This window comes from Rhipicephalus sanguineus, chromosome 1 (genome assembly GCF_013339695.2).
Source record: "Rhipicephalus sanguineus isolate Rsan-2018 chromosome 1, BIME_Rsan_1.4, whole genome shotgun sequence".
In the NCBI taxonomy this organism is placed as follows: Eukaryota; Metazoa; Arthropoda; class Arachnida; order Ixodida; family Ixodidae; genus Rhipicephalus; species Rhipicephalus sanguineus.
Window position 1 is genome coordinate 190708311 of NC_051176.1, and position 19284 is coordinate 190727594.

Genomic DNA, 19284 nt, shown 5'->3' on the forward strand with positions numbered 1-19284 from the left:
GCGGCCCCGTGCTTGGGAACCAACGTCAAAGCAAGGTGTGTGACCGGGGCTAGTTGGCGCGGGAGAAACAAAGACAAGGGACCGACGAGGACTGTCCTCGTCGGACCCTTGACAAATCCGAAGACCCAGTCATATTTTAATCCCCCCTTTTTAAATACTGAAAGAATCCATGAGAATCGTACGTACTTGAGATATTGATCAAATTTCAAGGCCAGGTAATATTGAAACCAAACGTGCCACTATAGCACAGAAAATTCCGTCCCGGAATTTACGTGGAAAACCCACGTAAAGCACACGACGAAGTTTTATCGCTTCTGAGGCAATGATTCCTCTGTGGATCGCGTTTTGAAATAAATAATTGCCATAGATAAAAAAAATCGAGAACAAACAACAAAACTTGCACGAACCAAATCTAAATTTCGCCAACCTTGTGCCTCATAAATAAGAGTCTCCGATATTTCACGAATATCGATGCGTTGCATCAAGCTTAGGCCTTCGTTCTGAATTTTTGGAACGTGCTGAAATGAATATCACCTACTTTGACGAAAAATACGTCTTCGTGGCTGGTAACAAGGATTATTTTAATGAGTCTCTTGTCTGCAGCTACCAGCAACCAAGTATACCGTCGCGTTTCTACGAATCTTATTGCTCTAGATGGTAGCCACCTTCCTGACCCAGGAGTGCAAACGACACGCGCCAAGTATCCTGAACTAAACGTTTTGTAAACGAACGTTTCATGAGGTCAAGTCAAAACGCCTTGCAGAACACAGGCGATGTCTGAAACATGGCGGTCATGACGAGTCAACCGGCTCCCGAAATTGAATCCAGAGCTTGCAGTAGACAAAACAGCCTTTCAGATTTGTAGCTCGGACTCGGGAAGGAAGAGTCTCCTGGAGCATGAGTTCCGACAGTCCGTGGGGAACTGTTTTCATGCTGAAAAAAGTGTTCCATCCTTCCGTGGCCCGTCACTGGATCGGCGCTGTATACGCGCGTTCGCGTTGGCAGATAGGAGTGGCGAACTAAAATCTTCAGTAAATAAGACAGGATCGTAGTTCTTGATTTGCTTTTCGTGTGAACTTTATTTTTGGCTGGTCGCATTTTTTACCATTCACATCATCCGAAACAAATAAAATTGAGCAAAAGTTGAAGTCTCGTATATTCACGCATTAAAATCACTGTATAAATGACTACGCGTTCGAAAGAGAAACATGAGCAGGCAATATAGAACGCCGCATTTCTGTTCAAACAGTCGAGAAAACCTGCATATCTATTCCAGATCTTTCATGTCACCAGTGAGCACATTTATCAAAGATCTATTAAGCACTGCCTTGCGAGTCTTAATACTGGTCTTAATGGAGGCGCAGAAAGCGGCATACGGGAGACATGGTACGTAGCACGCTTGAGTTTGTAGTACGCTTGTTCGTTAAGAAAAAAACAACGAAAACGATGTCTTTCTTCAAACAATCAGACGCTGCGCGTACGCAACAAGCTTCAAATGAGCATACAACACTGAATATGTAGCGCACGCTCTCCCCTGTGGGCGAATAGCAATCGCCAAACCATGGATGCTTTGAATGGAATGGTAACCGAAAGCCTGGAACTTGTGACACAGCTCGCTCCAGATCGCGGCCCCAGGCGAACTGTTGGCCTAAACGTTTAAACTTGCAAACCGATAGGGCTGGTCAAAGCTTAAATACACCATCGAAAGCAACGAGCCGTGAAGCGCGGTTACAAATAGTTCGTGATCACTGTCTTCGTGGTGCATGCGCGACACACAGTGATCGAAACCCGGCATCACATATTCTTTAATAGCTAATTTTATTTGTAACAAGCTGCCATATGTTACGCCACTTCATATAGGATGCGCAAGGGGTTCCGACCGCACAAGAGTTAAAAAGAAAAAAAAAGCCGCCACAGAAGAGTACGCGAGAGTATTGCTTTAAAATGAAGGCGGCCGCTTGCTGCACCGCGAAGCATACGGACGAACAGCGCGCTACGAGGCACGCAGGCACGACAGTTCAAGTCTGTAGGGGCACACTTGTTCCGGAGCGTAGGCCGCCGAACGTGTTTTCACCACTGTAGGCGAGGTAGAGGAAGCCGTCGTCGTCGTGGTACGTGGCATATAGGTCTCCCATGCTGAGGCTGCGGGGAGAGACGAAAACTACTCAACGACTAGCACACATTGCCAGAAGCACTTACGAGCAGACTTGTCACGTTTATCTTCACTGCAAGAGCGATGTGCGGAAGTGTTTACTGCCTGGTTCTAGTGGATGCATCAACGCCACAACTGGTTTGCTGATGCCACAGCCTCCCTGGTGGAAGGAACTGTACCTTTAAGCCGGAGAGGGTAGATTAAAGGACCTAATTACGTGCAGTGTTCTTTCTTGAAAAAACTTGTGACCGTTCGTGTGGCCAAGCGCGGCAGTAGACTTAAGAAAAAAAGAAAGAAGAAAAGAAAGAAAGAAAGGTAGCAAAAAGCTGGGAACTGCAGCATTTACTACCCCCATGCCGCTAGCGTTTCACTGCTTTTGAAATATGACAGGTAGTAAACGTTGTCATTACTACTCAGCTTGTCAGGGTTAGTAACGGTTACTACTTGCGTACGCGACGGGTTGGTACACGTTACTACCTCTACTGGCCGTAGTATGTTATGCCGCAAACGTGGCAGTCTTAACGGAAATTTTAAGCGAACGATAATTTTCATGATTTTGTACGAACAGCTTTGTGCTACGTCATGGAACACGTATATGCAAGGAGTAAGGCACAAGAATCCTGGTCCAAAACGTCGATTATGTGTCTTAGTTCATGGCTACTCACCGTTACTACGTGTGCTGCCTAGGGATGTGCGAATATTCGAAAACTTCGAATAACGAATCGAATAGCGTTCTACAGTGAAACCTCGGTGATACGAACCTCACGGCACCACCAAAAACATTCTTATCCGAAATTCGTATCACCAGAAAGCATGGCGTACATTTTCATTTAGAAAGCTGGCGTACATTTTAATTTGTTTTTCAGGGCCGCAGCAACGTCAAGAAGAACCCTGAATGATTGTCAGTCAAGTCTTTAGATGTCAGCAATCATACCAGCACTCGTAAATATACGGCCTGTACGCGCGTATTTAATTAATTAACCAGATGCGTTGTGACCCGCGACAGCAGTAGCCCCTTCCAAATTTTAGTATGATTTTTCGCATGACACCCGAGTACTACAGCGAAAGTAACAAAAGAAGCGCTTTGACACGATGAATCAAGACCACAAAATTACAGAACCACGGTCCTGTGTTATGATTTTGTTATCGCGGAGGTGTTGGGGATGTTTTTTGGGAGATTTACAGCTGTGCCCACACAAGTGCGACCTCAACGGTTGCGCATGTTGACGTTGTGAGGCCTGACTCTTTCGCCAAGACCGTCCTCGCCTTCTTTCGGTCCTCGTCCACCTTTCATAGGATGTCTGATGCACGAGGCAGGCAGGTGTAAACACAGTACAACGACAGCAGCCTGCGTCCACGCGTTAGAAAAAAGAAGCATGGCGCTAATGTCCTCTAATCTAAACGCGAAGGCACACGGAGGCACATAAGAGTAAGGTAAAAAGTTGGGCGAGTTGGTGTTGGTTCATGATAAGCAGAGGGGCGCGATACAACGGTACACAAAAGGAAAAGAGTGGACGCAGGACGACGCGCTACTAGCAACTGAAAAATTTTTATTCAGGAAAGACATTTATCCCCCGTGCAATCATATCAACTCCAACGAGTCAACAAACAAATAAACTAAAACCTTGCGCTCAGCATGCCTACGTCAAGTGACGTTCCAGAAAGGCTATCTCCCCTTCTTGCAAACTGATAGAGGGGTGACTAATGCATGTCTTTCCTGAATAAAAATTATTCAGTTGCTAGTAGCGCGTCGCCCCGTGTCCATTCTTTTCCTTTTGTGTACCGTTGATATCGCGCCCCTCTGCTTATCATGGCACATAAGAGCCTCAAAGATTCGCGCACACATTCTCGGAGGCCGTGACGCGTCTCTGAAGGTTTATTCTGACCGTAAGAAAAGTGTTTTTCTTACACCGTGATTCTGACGTTTTGGCGGTGCGGCGCGCATGCCCACGCTTGCGTTCCCGCGCTCGCACGTGCTTGGCGTGTCTTCCGCGACAGCGCGGACGGCACCTCTTCGTACCTGGGCGGTAGCGTACGTTCATATCAGACGTCACTGGGCGAAAATCGGTTCGCAACAACGCGTGCTCCATTACATTGCAGGCCAATGGGCCTTGGCCGGGACCAACGAAAAATTCGTATCACCCCGAAATTCGTATGAGCTGTAATCGTATCACCCAGGTTCCACTTATTCGATTCGGTACTCGAATCGAATAGGGCATATTAGAAAAACCGAATACCTTTCGAATCTTTTTGAATAATAAGCACCGATGAAAAAACCTCAAACGAACGAAACGTTGGAAAAGAGAGGCGTAAAGTTTGTTGTTTTAATCGTAGAATTACCAAGATGCAAGCAGCCCAAGGTTTTACGGGACTATCAACGCTAGATTGATCACAGGATGAAGGCGTTTTTTTTTTGTTGCTTAAAACTACAGGGTCGCCGAAGCGAAAGAGTAATCAACGCACTATCTTCATCATGACATTCATGATATTGACTCGGGAATATTGTTTAATATTTATACACGAGTTTAACCTAAATCTGTTGACAAAGTGCCACGTTGAATACTTTAGTCATTCTGTATTTCAACCTGCAGTCACGAAACATTTCTAAGGCTGAACCCCCCCCCCCCCTGGCTACGCCCCTGTCGGCCAGGTACGTGCCGCTATTGCAGTCCCGTTCAGTCAGCGCGTGTGCAGCTGGGTCCTCGCAGATGCAGTAGCGACAAGTCATAACGGCGCACTGAAGTTTCTAGTCTCGATGCGAATTCTTATAGCCACAAGTACACGCAGAGGCTGCAATTGTACAAGATTTACTTTAAAGAAAACATCCGATAGAGGCTCAAAGTCTGCCTAGATTCGATTCTATGCTACTCGTATACCAGTTCACAAAGACACACGCCTTGCATTTGGTACGTGTGCAGTAACCCACTTGAAACGCCTTGCGGTCATACCGCTGTGAAGCAGCTGCGCTCTGCCGCTAAGTAACATCCACAATCGAAGCTTGGCACGAAAGGATCGCTCACCTGGATTGGGGCATAAGGCGACCAACGAAGACGAAGAGTGCCTTCTCCGGCGAGAGATGGATGCGCTTGCGCACGATCCACATAAACTGCGCCACCGTGATGTCATTGGGCACCAGGAACTTCTGCTTGTCTATGGAAGGAACGTGCGAGTTGGGCGCCCGCTCCACAATCACCTGAGACAGAGAGGAAGAGGTTGGTCCCGCTTTCGCGCAAGAGTCGCAGCCGTGGTCAAAACCGATTCACGATCCATATTCCGATTGTTTAGAGCCTTAGCTTGGAATTTACCAAACTGTACAGTATTAACAGGAATCACGAGACCGCATCAGGAGACCGCCTTTAAATGCAACAGCGTAGGTTCACATTATTATCAAGTACGATATAGCGAAACCCTCAAGTCTGTGGGCGCACGACTATACTTGGAAAGAGCGCTGATGGTAGAGCACTGCACGGGATCAAAATGACCTGCTACAACAAAGTTAAATGTATAGCACCAAAAAACCAAGTTAGCCACGTTTATAAAGACTGGCCGTTGTGGTTTCAAGGTTAAGACCTCGGCTCTCCTGAGGAGAGTTTCGCGCTAAGACAAGACATTGACGATCCGTCGTTCGACTGCAGACGGTGCGATGAGGGACAGCGTCAAATTTATCGTAGCTCAGCCCTTCGGCAAGGTGGAGCCCTTTAGGCTAGTGCAAAGTAGCGATGAAGGATAAATTTCACGAGTTATAAGACCTCGCAGTCAGAACAAAATAACCACGAGTTCATATTCACATTTTGGTGGTACTGAAGAGATGACGTCTGCTCGAATCATAGAAGGACCACAAGAAAAAAAAATATTTCTAGATTGTCTTCAGTTGCAAACACATTCGTCGCACAGCAGTCACAAGTGCAAGCACTGAAAGATATTTCAGTGCAACTCGTTAAACTAAAGAAAAAAATCCGGCAGATCCCATGCACTGTGGGAATCGATGTAATGCGAAGCAGCCAGCAAATAGCTGCATACATCGTTTTGTTTATTTTTGAGCCGAATGAAATCATTCATGCCATGGCATCTAGTTCAGCATATATCGCATGTTTGCCATGCACGCGTGCATGTACAATGCGGTATATACCATGCCAATGAAACGTATATTCTGGTATATATACTGCATGACCGGTCAATTGTGTTCATCACGCACTCCTGTCATGCCATACCAATTTTGGTATATATCAGGTTATCTAAACGGCCGGAAGCGCACCATAACAGTGTCATGTAAATCATACCGTACATGACATGCATAACGTAATTCGCATGTTAGGACCTGTCATTTATGTTCGCCATACAGTCACATCGCACAATACCAATTTTGGTATATCGAAGGAGCGAAATGGCCGCGAGTGAACCATGAGCGTGGCATGTAAATCATGCCACACATGACATGCATTTCATGGTTATCATGTTACCACCTGTAACTTATGTTCGTTATACATTCGCGTCACGCAATGCCAATTTTGGTGTATATCAAGCTAGCGAAACGGCCACGATCGGACAATGAGCGTGGCATGTAAATCATGCCGTAAATGATATGCATATCATAATTTTCAAGTTACCACCTGTGATATATGTTTGTAATAAAGTCGCGTTGCGCAATACCAATTTTGGTGTATATCAAGCGAGCTAAACGGCCGCGAGCGCATCATGAGCGTGGCATGTAAATCATGTCGCACATGACTTGCCTGTCACGATTTTCATGTTATCACCTCTCATTTATGTTCGTCATACAGGCGCGTCGCGCAATACCAATTTTGGCGTATATCAAGCTAGTGAAACGTCCGCGAATGCACCATGAGCGTGGCATGTAAATCATGACATGCATGTCATGGTTTTCATGTTACCACCTGCTATTCATGTTCTTGATACAGTCACATCGCGCAATACCAGTTTTGGTGCATATCAATCTAGCGAAACGGCCGCGAGCGCACCATGGGTGTGCCATGTAAATCATGTCGTACATGACACGCGTGTCATGATTTTCATGTTACCACCTCTAATTTACGTTCGTCATACAGTCACGTCGTGCAATACCAATTTTGGTGTATATCAAGCCAGCGAAACGGCCGCGAATGCACCATGAGCGTGGCATGTAAATCATGACATACATGACATACATGTCATGGTTTTCATGTTACCACCTGTTATTCATGTTCTTCATACAGTCACATCGCGCAATACCAATTTTGGTGTATATCAACATAGCGAAACGGCCGCGAGTGCGTCATGAGCGTGGCATGTAAATTATGTCGTGCATGACACGCGTGTCATGATTTTCATGTTACCACCTCTAATTTACGTTCGTCATACAGTCGCGTCGCGCAATACCAATTTTGGTGTATATCAAGCCAGCGAAACGGCCCCGAATGCACCATGAGCGTGGCATGTAAATCATGACATGCATATCATGGTTTTCATGTTACCACCTGTTATTCATGTTCTTCATACAGTCACATCGCGCAATACCAATTTTGGTAGGGTTGAGAGCTGGGCTAGTTGGTGAGATATCATTTTAACGTATGGTGTAGTAGCGCAAATTCGACGGGGACAAAGAGGACAAGGAGCAAAAAAGCGCGAGTGTCGTGTTTTTTGCTCCTTGTCCTCTTTGTCCCCGTCGAATTTGCGCTACTACACCATACGTTAAAATGATACCAATTTTGGTGTATATCAACCTAGCGAAATGGCCGCGAGTGCGTCATGAGCGTGGCATGTAAGTCATGACGTGCATGACACGCGTGTCATGATTTTCATGTTACCACGTGTCAGTTATGTTCGCCATGTCGAAATGTCTCGTCATACCAGTTTTCGTATATATCCATTCATTTAAACGGCCACGAGCGCCCCGAGACCATGTCATGTAAATCATGCCGCACATGACATGCGTGTCATGATTTGCACGTTAGGACCTGTCATTATGTTCGCCATGAACTCTTGTCACATCATACCAGTTTTGGTATATATGGAACTAACGGAATGGCCGCAAGAGCCCCAACGCCGTGGAGTGTAAATCATGCTGTTCATGACATGCATGTCATGATTTTCATGTTATGACATGTCATTTATGTTCGTAATACGGTCATGTTATTCCATACCAATTTTGGTATACATCCGATTAACGAAACGGCCAGGAGAGCACAAAGTCGTAGGCGGCTAGATTAGATAGATAGATAGATAGATAGATAGATAGATAGATAGATAGATAGATAGATAGATAGATAGATAGATAGATAGATAGATAGATAGATAGATAGATAGATAGATAGATAGATAGATAGATAGATAGATAGATAGACAGACAGACAGACAGACAGACAGACAGACAGAGACAGACAGACAGACAGATAGACAGATAGATAGATAGATAGATAGATAGATAGATAGATAGATAGATAGATAGATAGATACGCTCAAACTCGCAGAAGTTCGCTAAGAAATGCTTCGCATTTAAAAACACAGTCCCTTTGGCTAACGTTAAGGGGAGCGCATGAGACGAAAGCCTACGCTCTCGCGAGGCTCAATTACTTTGACGTATCTCATTCGATGGAATTGTACCCCAACCTCCCCATTCAGCTTTCTGCATCTAGTCCGGCTTTGGATAACCTCCAGGAACGGCCTACCCGTGACCAAGCGACGATGTCAAGTTATAACGTCATCATATGACGTCATGCCATGACGTCACAAATTTCAGTGACCTGAGGCGTCATCTGTGATCATGTGACATTTTGTACCGTTCGCATAGGCGTGCGCAGGGTTGCCCATCGGGGGGGGTGGGGGCAAAGGATCATCGCAGCCCCCCCCCCTACTATAAGTCAATGTACGGGGCAGATTTTTCGCCCCCCCCCCCTCCTCTTAGGTGATTAGGGGGGCGGCCCACCCCCCTGTGCGCACGCTTAATGACCGTTCGTGTTGACGCCGACGATCACTTTTGGCGTTTCATGAGGCATCTAAGGTTTCCGCATTAAAAAGATTTTGAAACCACTGGGCGGGGCTCTAGCGGGCCATTGCACGACGCTTTCTAGATCGGGCAGAGCCTGTACACCAAGAAAACAGGTACATGCAATGTTCTAGCTGACGGTACCTCCTCACGTGATGAAGCAGAGTTAACTCTGCTTACGGGGCACCACAATAAACTTGGGTGCCTGCAGGAAAGGCTACTGCCATTCGAAACATTAAAGATATAAGTTCATTGTAGTTCTGTTTGGAATCGCTGTCTGAAATATAAGTTATGTTTGGAATCGCTCCGAGAAAATAAATACGGAAAACCATCGAAAATTAAGCACATAGCCGGGCCTACTATCACTGGGTGTTCACCACACATTTGATGTGTAGAAGTCTATTTTTGTAGAATTCTCTGCAGCTAGCGATAGATGAAACGGCGCGTCTTGACGGCGCGTCTTGAGTTCGTGGAGACGACCGGGACCACCAGTCACCCGTAAGCATCGACCTTCCGCGGGACCTTGCCATCGGCGTGGACTGGCCTCCTTTTAACTCCCCTTCTCCCTACGACGCTGCGCCGTGCGCCCGTATAGGCTTCCCAAGCAACGCTTAGCGGCGCTGCTGCTCTTGACAGGCAGCGCCATCTCTGGCAGAAAAAGAGAAACTGGGGCGTGATCAGCGAGCGCTTTCCCTTCTCGTCACCGCGTTGCCGCTCGCTTCCGTGCACGTGCAGAGCTCTCGCGGTGCACTTGCGGCGTCTCACAATGTACCGCGTGCAGTGCGGCTTCAAAAGGATCTTCAAGCTTGACTGGCACTTCCGCAAAGCGAACTTGATAAAATGAGGAAAGCTCGTCAATCACGTTAACGGTGAAGAGCAGACGATCGACGACAACCACGCCCGACTCAAAGCGAAATGCATTTCCCAAGTCGCGATTACACCGTGTAGGACGTATACCTCGAGGTAAGTCTCATTCTGTCACGTTAAAGATGAATAATGGTCCACATGCACTCCGAAATGAAGCCGTACACGCTATCGATGTTCTGCGGCGTGTACTACGAATCATATGATTGTTGTTTTGATATGGCATGCTTACAGTAGCAGCCGTGTACTTTCGTGAACAAACGTTTGCGGCGTGCGAAAAAAAGATTATACGGCCATGGCACTGCTTCCTGAGAAGGTTAGAGTCAAGTCCTCCGTGCCGCTGGAGAATCACCCGCCGATTAAGACGCGAGACAGCTAGCTGAGCTTCAACCACTGTGAAGCAAGATGAACTGCTCGCCTCGTTTTTTCGGCTCTCGCGTCATGCTTGCAGTCTCTTTTTATTATATCGACTTGACAGGCGTATAAAACCTGCTGCGTGAACGCGGCTAGAAAATCGCACAAAGTCAGAAGGTAGTTAATTCAAGGTTGCAATTGCAAAGCATGTATGAAGTGCCAGTTATATTTAGCGGCTTAAATATATATCACCCCAATAAAGTGACAAAAACAAAGCAAACCTGCAGAACGATGTCAAAGCTTGCTGAAAATGCACAGACGTCCGTTCCGGCGTGATAAAGCAGCCTTCCCGACGCGTGAAATGCAGGCGCCGAACTTCTGACAATGTGCGGAGTTCAGTTGAATTTAACCAACCGCGCAACGCTAACGGTATAACGCGAATGTGAACGTTCAACAACGACGGGTAGGTCTCACGAGCACGGGGAATCAAAACACAAAGTTGCTTCACCTACAACCGTAACTGGACTTTAACAATGCGAGAAGACAGCGAGTAATCATTACTGTAGTCGCTGCGTGCATGCGCCCCGTTACTTACCGATTCAGGTAGTCGGAACGAACGAAAGCGATGAACTCAGACAGCCAAAATAGAAGGCGAGACAGCGCTGTCAGCTATCCACGCTTGCCGCCTTTATTTCTCGTGCGACACGCCTGGGAACCGATACAGTTTAACACGTGAATCGTGTGCCTTGTCTGCACTGTTGTGGCTGGCCACTAAACCGCAATACTTCGGACCACGCTTGCGCTTCCGCGGGGTCGCTTCTGCCATCGTGGAAATGCGCAGCTTCGCACAGCAAGCCTCTCGGTTCAACGTGCCGAGCTGACGGCCCCACAGTTACCCGCACCGAGAGAAGAACGCGAGCGCACGTACGCTACCGCTACCGTGAAAGGGGCTGAGTCGGCCGCGCGACGGTTCAGTGTTTTCCGACAGAGCCGCAGCGCGGCTGGCGCGGCGCTGTCGTCGCGCCGCAAACTTGAGCTTGGGTTCCCTATGGGCTGCAGGAATAAGTCTTACCTCTTAATCACTATATTGCTAGTACTACTACTACTACTACATTCACAGTGGTGCGTGTCATTGGGCGATGTAAAATTGAACTGTATGGTAGACGTATCACCGTAATTTGTGCATTTCGTGTTGACAATAAATGTGTAAGGAGAATAATGTGTAAAGATCCAGAAGCTCCTATTCTACTTCGAACCGCTAGAAACATGCTGAGCGCTGCTAGCTTGCTCTATCACTCGGATATTCCAAGTAAAAAAAAAAAAATAAGGTGTTTCGATCTAAATTTTGTAAAATTTTATTTTCCTTCCGTCTACGCCGACGACACGATCAGCCTTACTAAGCGATTTAGAAACGAAGTAATGTGCAACTCCGTGCATGATTGTGATTTCGAACACGCGATTAGCTGAAGAGAAGCTCGAATGAGCGCGCCGGCCACGAAGTCGAGGAAGGTTCTCGTTAATAACGTTGGGTCCACAAAGAGCGGGGCGTAGCTTCAGATCAGCTTACGCGTTGTTCGTTTTCTGTCTTGATATGTTGCCATTTTTCAGGTGCACACGGAAAAGTCGCGATAAATCGCACAGTGCAGGTCGCATCAACCGCGCGTATGACTTCCGCACAACTTCAATGAGAGCATTTATTTTACACAAAGCTATCCGCTCACGACGTTGCACATGCATGCCGTTCATTCCAAACGTTTTTGGGCCAATGAGTGTGTGGTCACTCACAACCGACTACGAACTGTTCAACATGTCAGGAACACTTTGGGGCTACTCTTTCGCACACACCATACGGCACTTGCACGTACACATATATCAGTAACGTAGCTTGCCGGGCGAGTGGGTTCATTAAATTCGAAAGAGGAAACCGACTATTATAAGACGAAGACAAGAACAGCCAGACAGGAGAAACGCTGGCCCTGTCTGGTTGTTCTTCACAGTCTTCGTTTCATAATCGCGGATTTACTCTTTCCAATAGATATATAAGCTCAGTGGTATGCGCAGCAGTGGCCACGCGATATCTACAAACACGCAGTACAGAGGTGCAAGACGATGCGCAGTCCACCACTGCATGCGGTACTTACAGGAATACGTTGAGGGTACTTCTGGAGGATAGCGTCCGCCTCTTGCTTCCTCTGCTCTAAAAAAAATATAAAAGCAACGGTTATGTTGGTATCAATGCAAGGAAGCAAAAATACAACAAGCAGCTCGAATGAAATAACCAGGAGCGGTTACACGGGGTTGACTAGCGCAAGAGCACTCGATAACGACACGAAACAACGCAAACGTGCACTCCTGACCAAGAACAGAAAATAGATTTTGACAAACCAGTCCGACTTCATCCCTTAGTGTATTTTGGAAGTTCTATTTTCGGGTACTTACTTTGGGCGATTCACTTTAACCGAAATGGTGGTTCTGGCTTGGCAACCCGTTCTGATAATATTGTTGGAAGTTTAAAAGAAAGACGCGCTATAGCTCCAACTACAAGGGAAAAAAACGAAACAGCAAGTAACGCATAAGGCGGCGATGCACGTAGCAGCTAATTCTGACTCTGCAGTTTTTGTATGCTTGCAAAAACTGCAGCCCGTACACAGCCAAAACGGCCCCCCGTACACGAATGGGCCGCGCCCGCTATCGGAGCAGCGACTGTACTGCTGAAGCCGACCCAAGGGCGAGGCTACGTACGAACTATCACCGGGACGAGCAACTCGGTTGCGGTACAAGGCGCGATCACGTTGTGCGGTCTACGTCTGTACATATAAGGAGCGCTCGCGGCAGGAACGACAGTCATCGGCAAAGTGTTACCGGTGAAGAAGTCGTCCGTTTCCAGCTGACGGGGAGACCCCAAGCGTACGCTCGACGTCGCGTTACAATAGAGGTACTAACGCGCTGCATTATACGCTTTATCGGCCTTATCGGCATTCAAGGGCGTCCGCAGAACTTTTTCCAGGGGGGTGCATCAGCAGAGTGTGGGGGAGGGGAGGGGGGCATACAGCATAGGTAGCTTTTGTTTCATTGCCGTGACATGACCGGCAAGATAAGTCCATAGCAGTATGTAACGTGCAAAGTTGGCTCGTAATCCTGAATGATGTTTCACGCGGATATACGGGACAGGAGTGTGCTAATCAAGCTGTGTAGCTTACTGCTACTGCATAGAAAATTATTATCCAAAATTCCAAGGGGGGGCAGCTGCCCCCCCTTGCACCCCCCTCCGGACGCCCATGTCGGCATTCTCAATATCAAGGGGACGACTGACGGCACGCGTCGTCCTCGCTCTCGGCAGCTGCATGCGACGGCGCGAATTCGTGCAGATGCCCCAAGTTTAGCTTAACAGTTCTCAAAATATGATCATGATGTTTTACAATGCCGATTCTTGAAGCACAGTCAATCGGAACATAAATACACATTTCGGCATGAGTCTAGCCTCAGTATACCCGTTATCGTATGTGCGTGCACAAATCTCGTAGAAACGACTGCGTTTTATACACTCATGTGAAGAAGTGCGCAACAATTCCAACTACTGTTGAAAAAAAAAAGCATAACAAACTTGCTGACTTCGAGGCTTTGCTCATAAAAGTGGACCGTGTATGTCTTCTAGAGACTAACTAGAGACTAAAAGGACGAAAGAATGATCACCCTTTTGCATTGGCGTAGCCAGCCGTGGGGGGTGGGCTTCAAAACCCCCAAAATTTAAAATTTTGCATGTGTACATATACACGCGCACATACAGACGCACGCACGACCAGCCGCGGAGACAGCGAGTACGAACATCAACGACAACATTATTATTACCTACCTTACGGGCAAAATTTGAGTGACAAGCTGTTATGCACTTGTGCTATGTTCCGACAATACACGAGCTCTTCAAAACCACAATTTATTTTTCGGTTACGGGACGCGCGAAAATTGGTAGTTTTCAGTGATTCACTGGCGGCGCTCTCACCGGCATGCGGCATCGCTCTACTAGGGAAACAATGCAAAGGGTTTGCAGAGACTGGCAAATATTTCAGGCAATCAGGCCATATCAGGACCTCAATTATAGCACTGATAAATTGTGAATAGCGATGTTTAATGATGCACAGTGATTTTATATAATTTCAACAGCAAGCCATATCCATAACCAAGCAATACCAATACCGGATGGATACACAAACGATGTAACTTTCAGGTAAGAGAGCAGCCAATGTGGAAACATGACAAACACCTACATCGCAAAGCTTGTATGCCTTCCCTCCGCATAGGTGGAAGTGCCCTGCGCTCCATTCTAACAAATAATTCAAGATATGTAGAAAAACGCGGTTTGATTGAAATTTCAAGGGCTTCGATTTATATTATACTCATTCGCTAATCGAAATCGTCATAATCCTTTAACTTTATGCGATTACAACGTTCCGTTACCGCACGTGATAAGGAAAATTATGTTTCACGTACAATCGATTCAAGAGCCAAGATCCAGCGCCATGTTTGTGCGTAATCATTGAAAAAGAAGAGTAGTCAAATGCGCACGAGATTGAGCGGCGCTTAGCTTTCCATTGGCACCCCGAACTGAAGTTTGATGTTTGACGGAAGCCCGTCTGGTCGGGATCATACATGGTAAAGGTAAAAAATCCCAAGGCACTGCGCCGACCAAAGTGAAAATTAAAACACACAGAAAAAGACGTTTCGGCTCCCACACGGGAGCCTTGTTCACACCCCGAACTCAGTAAAGACCCGACGACACGCATTGAAAACGTGCGATGACTTTATCAGCGCTGTTTATCGCCAGACGAGACATGGCAGAAAAAAGAAATATGCTAAGTTAAAAGCATGATTACATTTTGCAATGTTTCCCGGTGAACGGCTCCAATATCTCGGTTTGCGGGTCAAAACGCAATAATTGAATCAGTCAGTAACCTTTGGAGCGTGCTCGCGGAAACTTGCAACAGCTCAATAGTGAAACAGTTAATGAGCAGTTTCAGGCAAGAAACAACGGTCATGGGATAAAAAGAGCGCCGTAGAGCGAAGCACTTCGTGCATATAGTTTAAACTGCACGGGACTTGAGCGTGCGCTAAAGTGGCCGCGTATTTTCCACATTTTGTTCCCGCACGAGTGCTGCAAGCCACCACGCTGGGCTCTGTCCTTACAGCGATGAATCACTTGCCAGTGAAATTGCAGTCAAGGTCGTCATCGTCTTCCTTGCCCTGCGCAGAGTGCGCAGTCTGAGGCCGATATCCCCGCTTTTCAATAAACACCGGATGTTTCCGAGAAGCCGGTCGAAAATTTCCCGAGGAGAAACTTTTTCGACAACACGTACGTCATTAAGATTTTCGGACATGCAAAATTTGCCGTTAAACAGTGGCGAACTGCATTAGTTCACCAATGAAAACGTGATGACATGAGAGACTACAGAAAACGTCTCGATTAACTAGAGCACTTGCCATGGATTATGAGCTTCCGTAATGCGTGGGAAACGTATCGATAACCAAGATCTCTCTCGAAAACGCTGTTGAGTGTGGTTCAGCGCAATGTGACGCAAAGCTACAGCGCCTTTTGTCACCGGTTTCAATGGCAGTTGTGTCAGAAATTCAGCCTGCGGAGTGTATGCGCCTCGAAACTGCACATTATGAGAGGCGGACGGCGTAGAGGTGAAACGCACGGGGGAAGGGAGGCTATAATCACCTGTATATGGGTGGGGGCGCAAAGTGTGCCCCATATTTTTACTCATCCGGCCTGTTCCATCATTGTTTTAAGAGCAGGGTTACGGCCACGCAGGTTCTGGACGATAATGGCGGCCGAAGGCCACTGGTGCATGCATTTTTATAACCGTTTACTCCCCGTCTTCACTCCCGGAAAGCTAGGGACCAAAGGCAGGTCATTCTAAGAAGCACGCCATCGCTTCATTTTCATTCACTTCATCCATTGTGAAGCATGGGGTCTTTTCGGACTCGACCAACTGGTGGGGAGGGGGGGGGGGGGGTCGCTTCAATGAAACTTTGCTCTCCGCGCTCCAAAAGAAGGATTTTTCTGCCGCACTAAGAATTTCAAGCTTTGCGGAAACGATGGACAAAGTATGTATTTTTCTATCGCGAAGTGCGCTCTGGTTTACAATTGGTTCCTTGACAGAGCACAGCGAAATACCGGGAAGTAGAAAAGCGCTAATCGCATCGTTATACGGGCTGGTTTGCAACAGGCCAAGTCGAGTGCTTTGAAAGTGACCAAGCGCATTATGTGAAGGAGAGGGAACGACACGGACAAAAGCAAACAGATATCTTCGCCGCTTGTCTCGCACGTACTACAGCGAGATTATTTTTCATCTTTGGAGCGAGGCTGTTTCCTAGCTGTGTACTTGTATGTAACCACGTCTACGCTCCAGCCACAAATTCGGAACGGTCACGATCACTGCTACTTAAGGCTGCAGATGTTGACACTTCTCTATAGCGTACTCCAGCAGTGTGCTGTGCAGAAAAGGCAGCACGGTATCAGTGCGCCCAAGTTCAGTTAAGGCACCGGGGAATGAATACAATATGTCGTTGCCGTGTCAACTACCGCCACTCAAGAATTATTCCTGGTAGCAAACATTCGCATAAAAATATCGTTTACAAGTGCGGTGGTTTGAACGCCTTGCTAGATCTTGCTTTATTTTACGTAGCGCACGAAAAATGACAAAAAAAAAATGATAAAAGAAGTGTATACGTCTCGTCTCTTGTTTTCGCGCGTACGTAACTGTAACAAAGAAAAATCGAGTTCATTATTTAGCAGTGGACCGCTCATAATTTTCTAGTGCACATGAGCATCTGTAGTGACGATGGGGCGTGGACGGTTGCTTTGTCTTGGGCAGCATCTACGCTGCCGCACCTCCTATTCAGGAAGCGTCTGGATAATACGACCGACGCTGCGGTTAACGCTTGCATACGTGCTGATCACATAACGGTGAACCACCCACACACATTTCATTTAGTTACTTCTGGTAACGTTGTAGGATGCATGATAACATAGGCTCTATGAAGGGCTACGCCACCATTTCCGAGATGGTACAATGCGTACGCTATTCCGCGAGAACGGACGCAACAAGCTGTATTTTTGGAGTTTGATGAACACGACGCAAAGTGCAGCCTTCAAGCTCGAGAGAGAAGGCAGCCGCGGCTAAAGAGACCGTGGAAACGTAGAATCCGAACTGAGGCTATTGGATACGAACCATGGCAGCGTTGACGCATGTCTCAGAGCTAAGGATGACATAAACGTGCAGTTTAATCGACAGTGCACTATACGCTTTCAAAGAGCAGGAACGGCGGTGCTAAAACATGGCTCACGCCCCAAAAAAACATGGGAACGGGAAGTCCCGAGCCTGAGACGTTGCGAAGCGGCGCTGGCGAGCACTGCTTCGCACGTTCACGGTCAGCGCCCGGGGCGCGCGCTCTCACCTGGCGTGTACTGCTGCTTGAAGCGGAACCGTATGCCGTCCTCAGCGCTGGCTCCCGCCCGTCGCATTGCTGTACGCTCAGTGAACGGCTCGCGACCACCGCCGTCGTGGGCACGCAGGGTTATCTGGCGACGATCGCCCGTATTGTTCGTCTCGGCCGCGCCGACCGCTGATAGTGGCTTTGTTTCTCACCACCCGCCGATTGGAAACTTCTTACGCCGACCAGTGGCCGAATCGCAAAACGAACAAAACAAGGGAGCAGCCGCAAACGGAACGAGCCGCACAAGAGCGCTCAATCGTGGCGTATACTTTTGGAAATAATACAACTCGTGACGTTTTTTCTTTAAATCTTTCAAATCAGAAACGTCAGTCACCCGGAGCTACTTCCCTGTCCTTTTGTTTGACTGGCAGCAGGCGCAGGTCATGAAACACAGGAGTGACGAAACGCGCACTCTAAACAATTTTAGCGCTTAATTCCGACTAAGTGCGCACTGAATTTTTAGCACTCCAGGAATTCTAAGGAAAACTTTTATCGCAGACACGATATCTTCGTCGCCTGTATGTCAAGATGAAATGTTGCGTCATATACGTAGTGCTTTCGCACTCGGCTTTACAATTTACGTGGTTGTGGTAATCGTGTGCTCACTTAGCTTGCACACTGTTGGTCTTGACAGCTTGAAATTACTTTGAAGTCCTCGCACTATAGCGGTACTCGTGCAAATGCTAGCCCCACAAGGTTCTAGAAACGGAGAGCGTTGACCCGATGCGTTCTCTGCGCGCGAAGGGCGCTATGATTATTCGCGGTGGCACGTCATGGCCGTGCCGGATCCAATTTTCGTCGGTGCAATCCTCTTATACGGAAATTCGCTTATCACCGTGCGTTTTTGAAAGTATTCTTCGCTCTTGCATGCCGTAGATCAGTCTCTACGTTGGAGCTTTGCGGAAACTCAGGCGAAGCTTTTGTCAAAGGCCTCCAAACTATACGGTACTTGCGACAGATACAACGCTAGAGCCGAGTGACGCGTTTCTAGAGGCACTCATATAGACCGCCGATGCGAGTAACTTCAAATGCCCCTTACGACCAGCAGCTAAGGCGACTAAAGACTCCTCTCTGATATTAACCTTAGTATCCGACAAGTTTGCTTATGGATGGCACAGTCTGTACATGCAGGACGCATGCACCACGATCGAGTAAATCGCTAAATAGCATTTAGCGAACTCGAGTCTGCGCTCAGAGACAACGGTGCGGGAATATCTTCTTGATCTAAATGCACACACTAAACGACGTCAAAACGAAGAAGACACAAGGACCAGCGCAGAGTATAGTACTGTTTATGGTTAGTGGCAACAGCTTGCGATTTGATTTTTTTTTTCAGATTACGGTGACGCAAAATGTCGCTTCGCGGCAGTTTCATGAGCATTTACCGTGATAGAATGGTTGTTTGTTATTGATCGCGAAGTTTGGCAAACGTAAT

The 19284-nt window shown here is 47.3% G+C and overlaps 1 protein-coding gene across 1 annotated transcript; it reads right to left on the reverse strand.

The window, feature by feature from the left end:
• Window positions 1–1179: 1179 nt before the first annotated feature.
• LOC119404343 (gamma-aminobutyric acid receptor-associated protein-like 2) lies at window positions 1180–18111 on the reverse strand. The gene is made up of 4 exons (XM_037670890.2): window positions 17811–18111; window positions 12494–12549; window positions 5173–5345; window positions 1180–2142 (listed from the first exon to the last, which is right to left on the reverse strand). Exons 1-4 carry the CDS (start codon window positions 17875–17877, stop codon window positions 2019–2021), a joined length of 420 nt encoding a protein of 139 aa, XP_037526818.1. The 5' UTR covers window positions 17878–18111; the 3' UTR covers window positions 1180–2018.
• Between the last annotated feature and the right edge of the window lie 1173 nt (window positions 18112–19284).

Bases quoted from the DNA above. Each gene is read 5' to 3' on its own strand.
- LOC119404343 (XM_037670890.2), bottom strand. From the start codon at position 17,877: ATGCGACGGGCGGGAGCCAGCGCTGAGGACGGCATACGGTTCCGCTTC. The intron at 12,550-17,810 runs GTGAGAGCGCGC...TATTTTTTTTAG, and splicing joins CAAGCAGCAGTACACGCCAG to AGCAGAGGAAGCAAGAGGCG. The intron at 2,143-5,172 runs GTGAGCGATCCT...CTCTCCCCGCAG, and splicing joins CGCCTTATGCCCCAATCCAG to CCTCAGCATGGGAGACCTAT.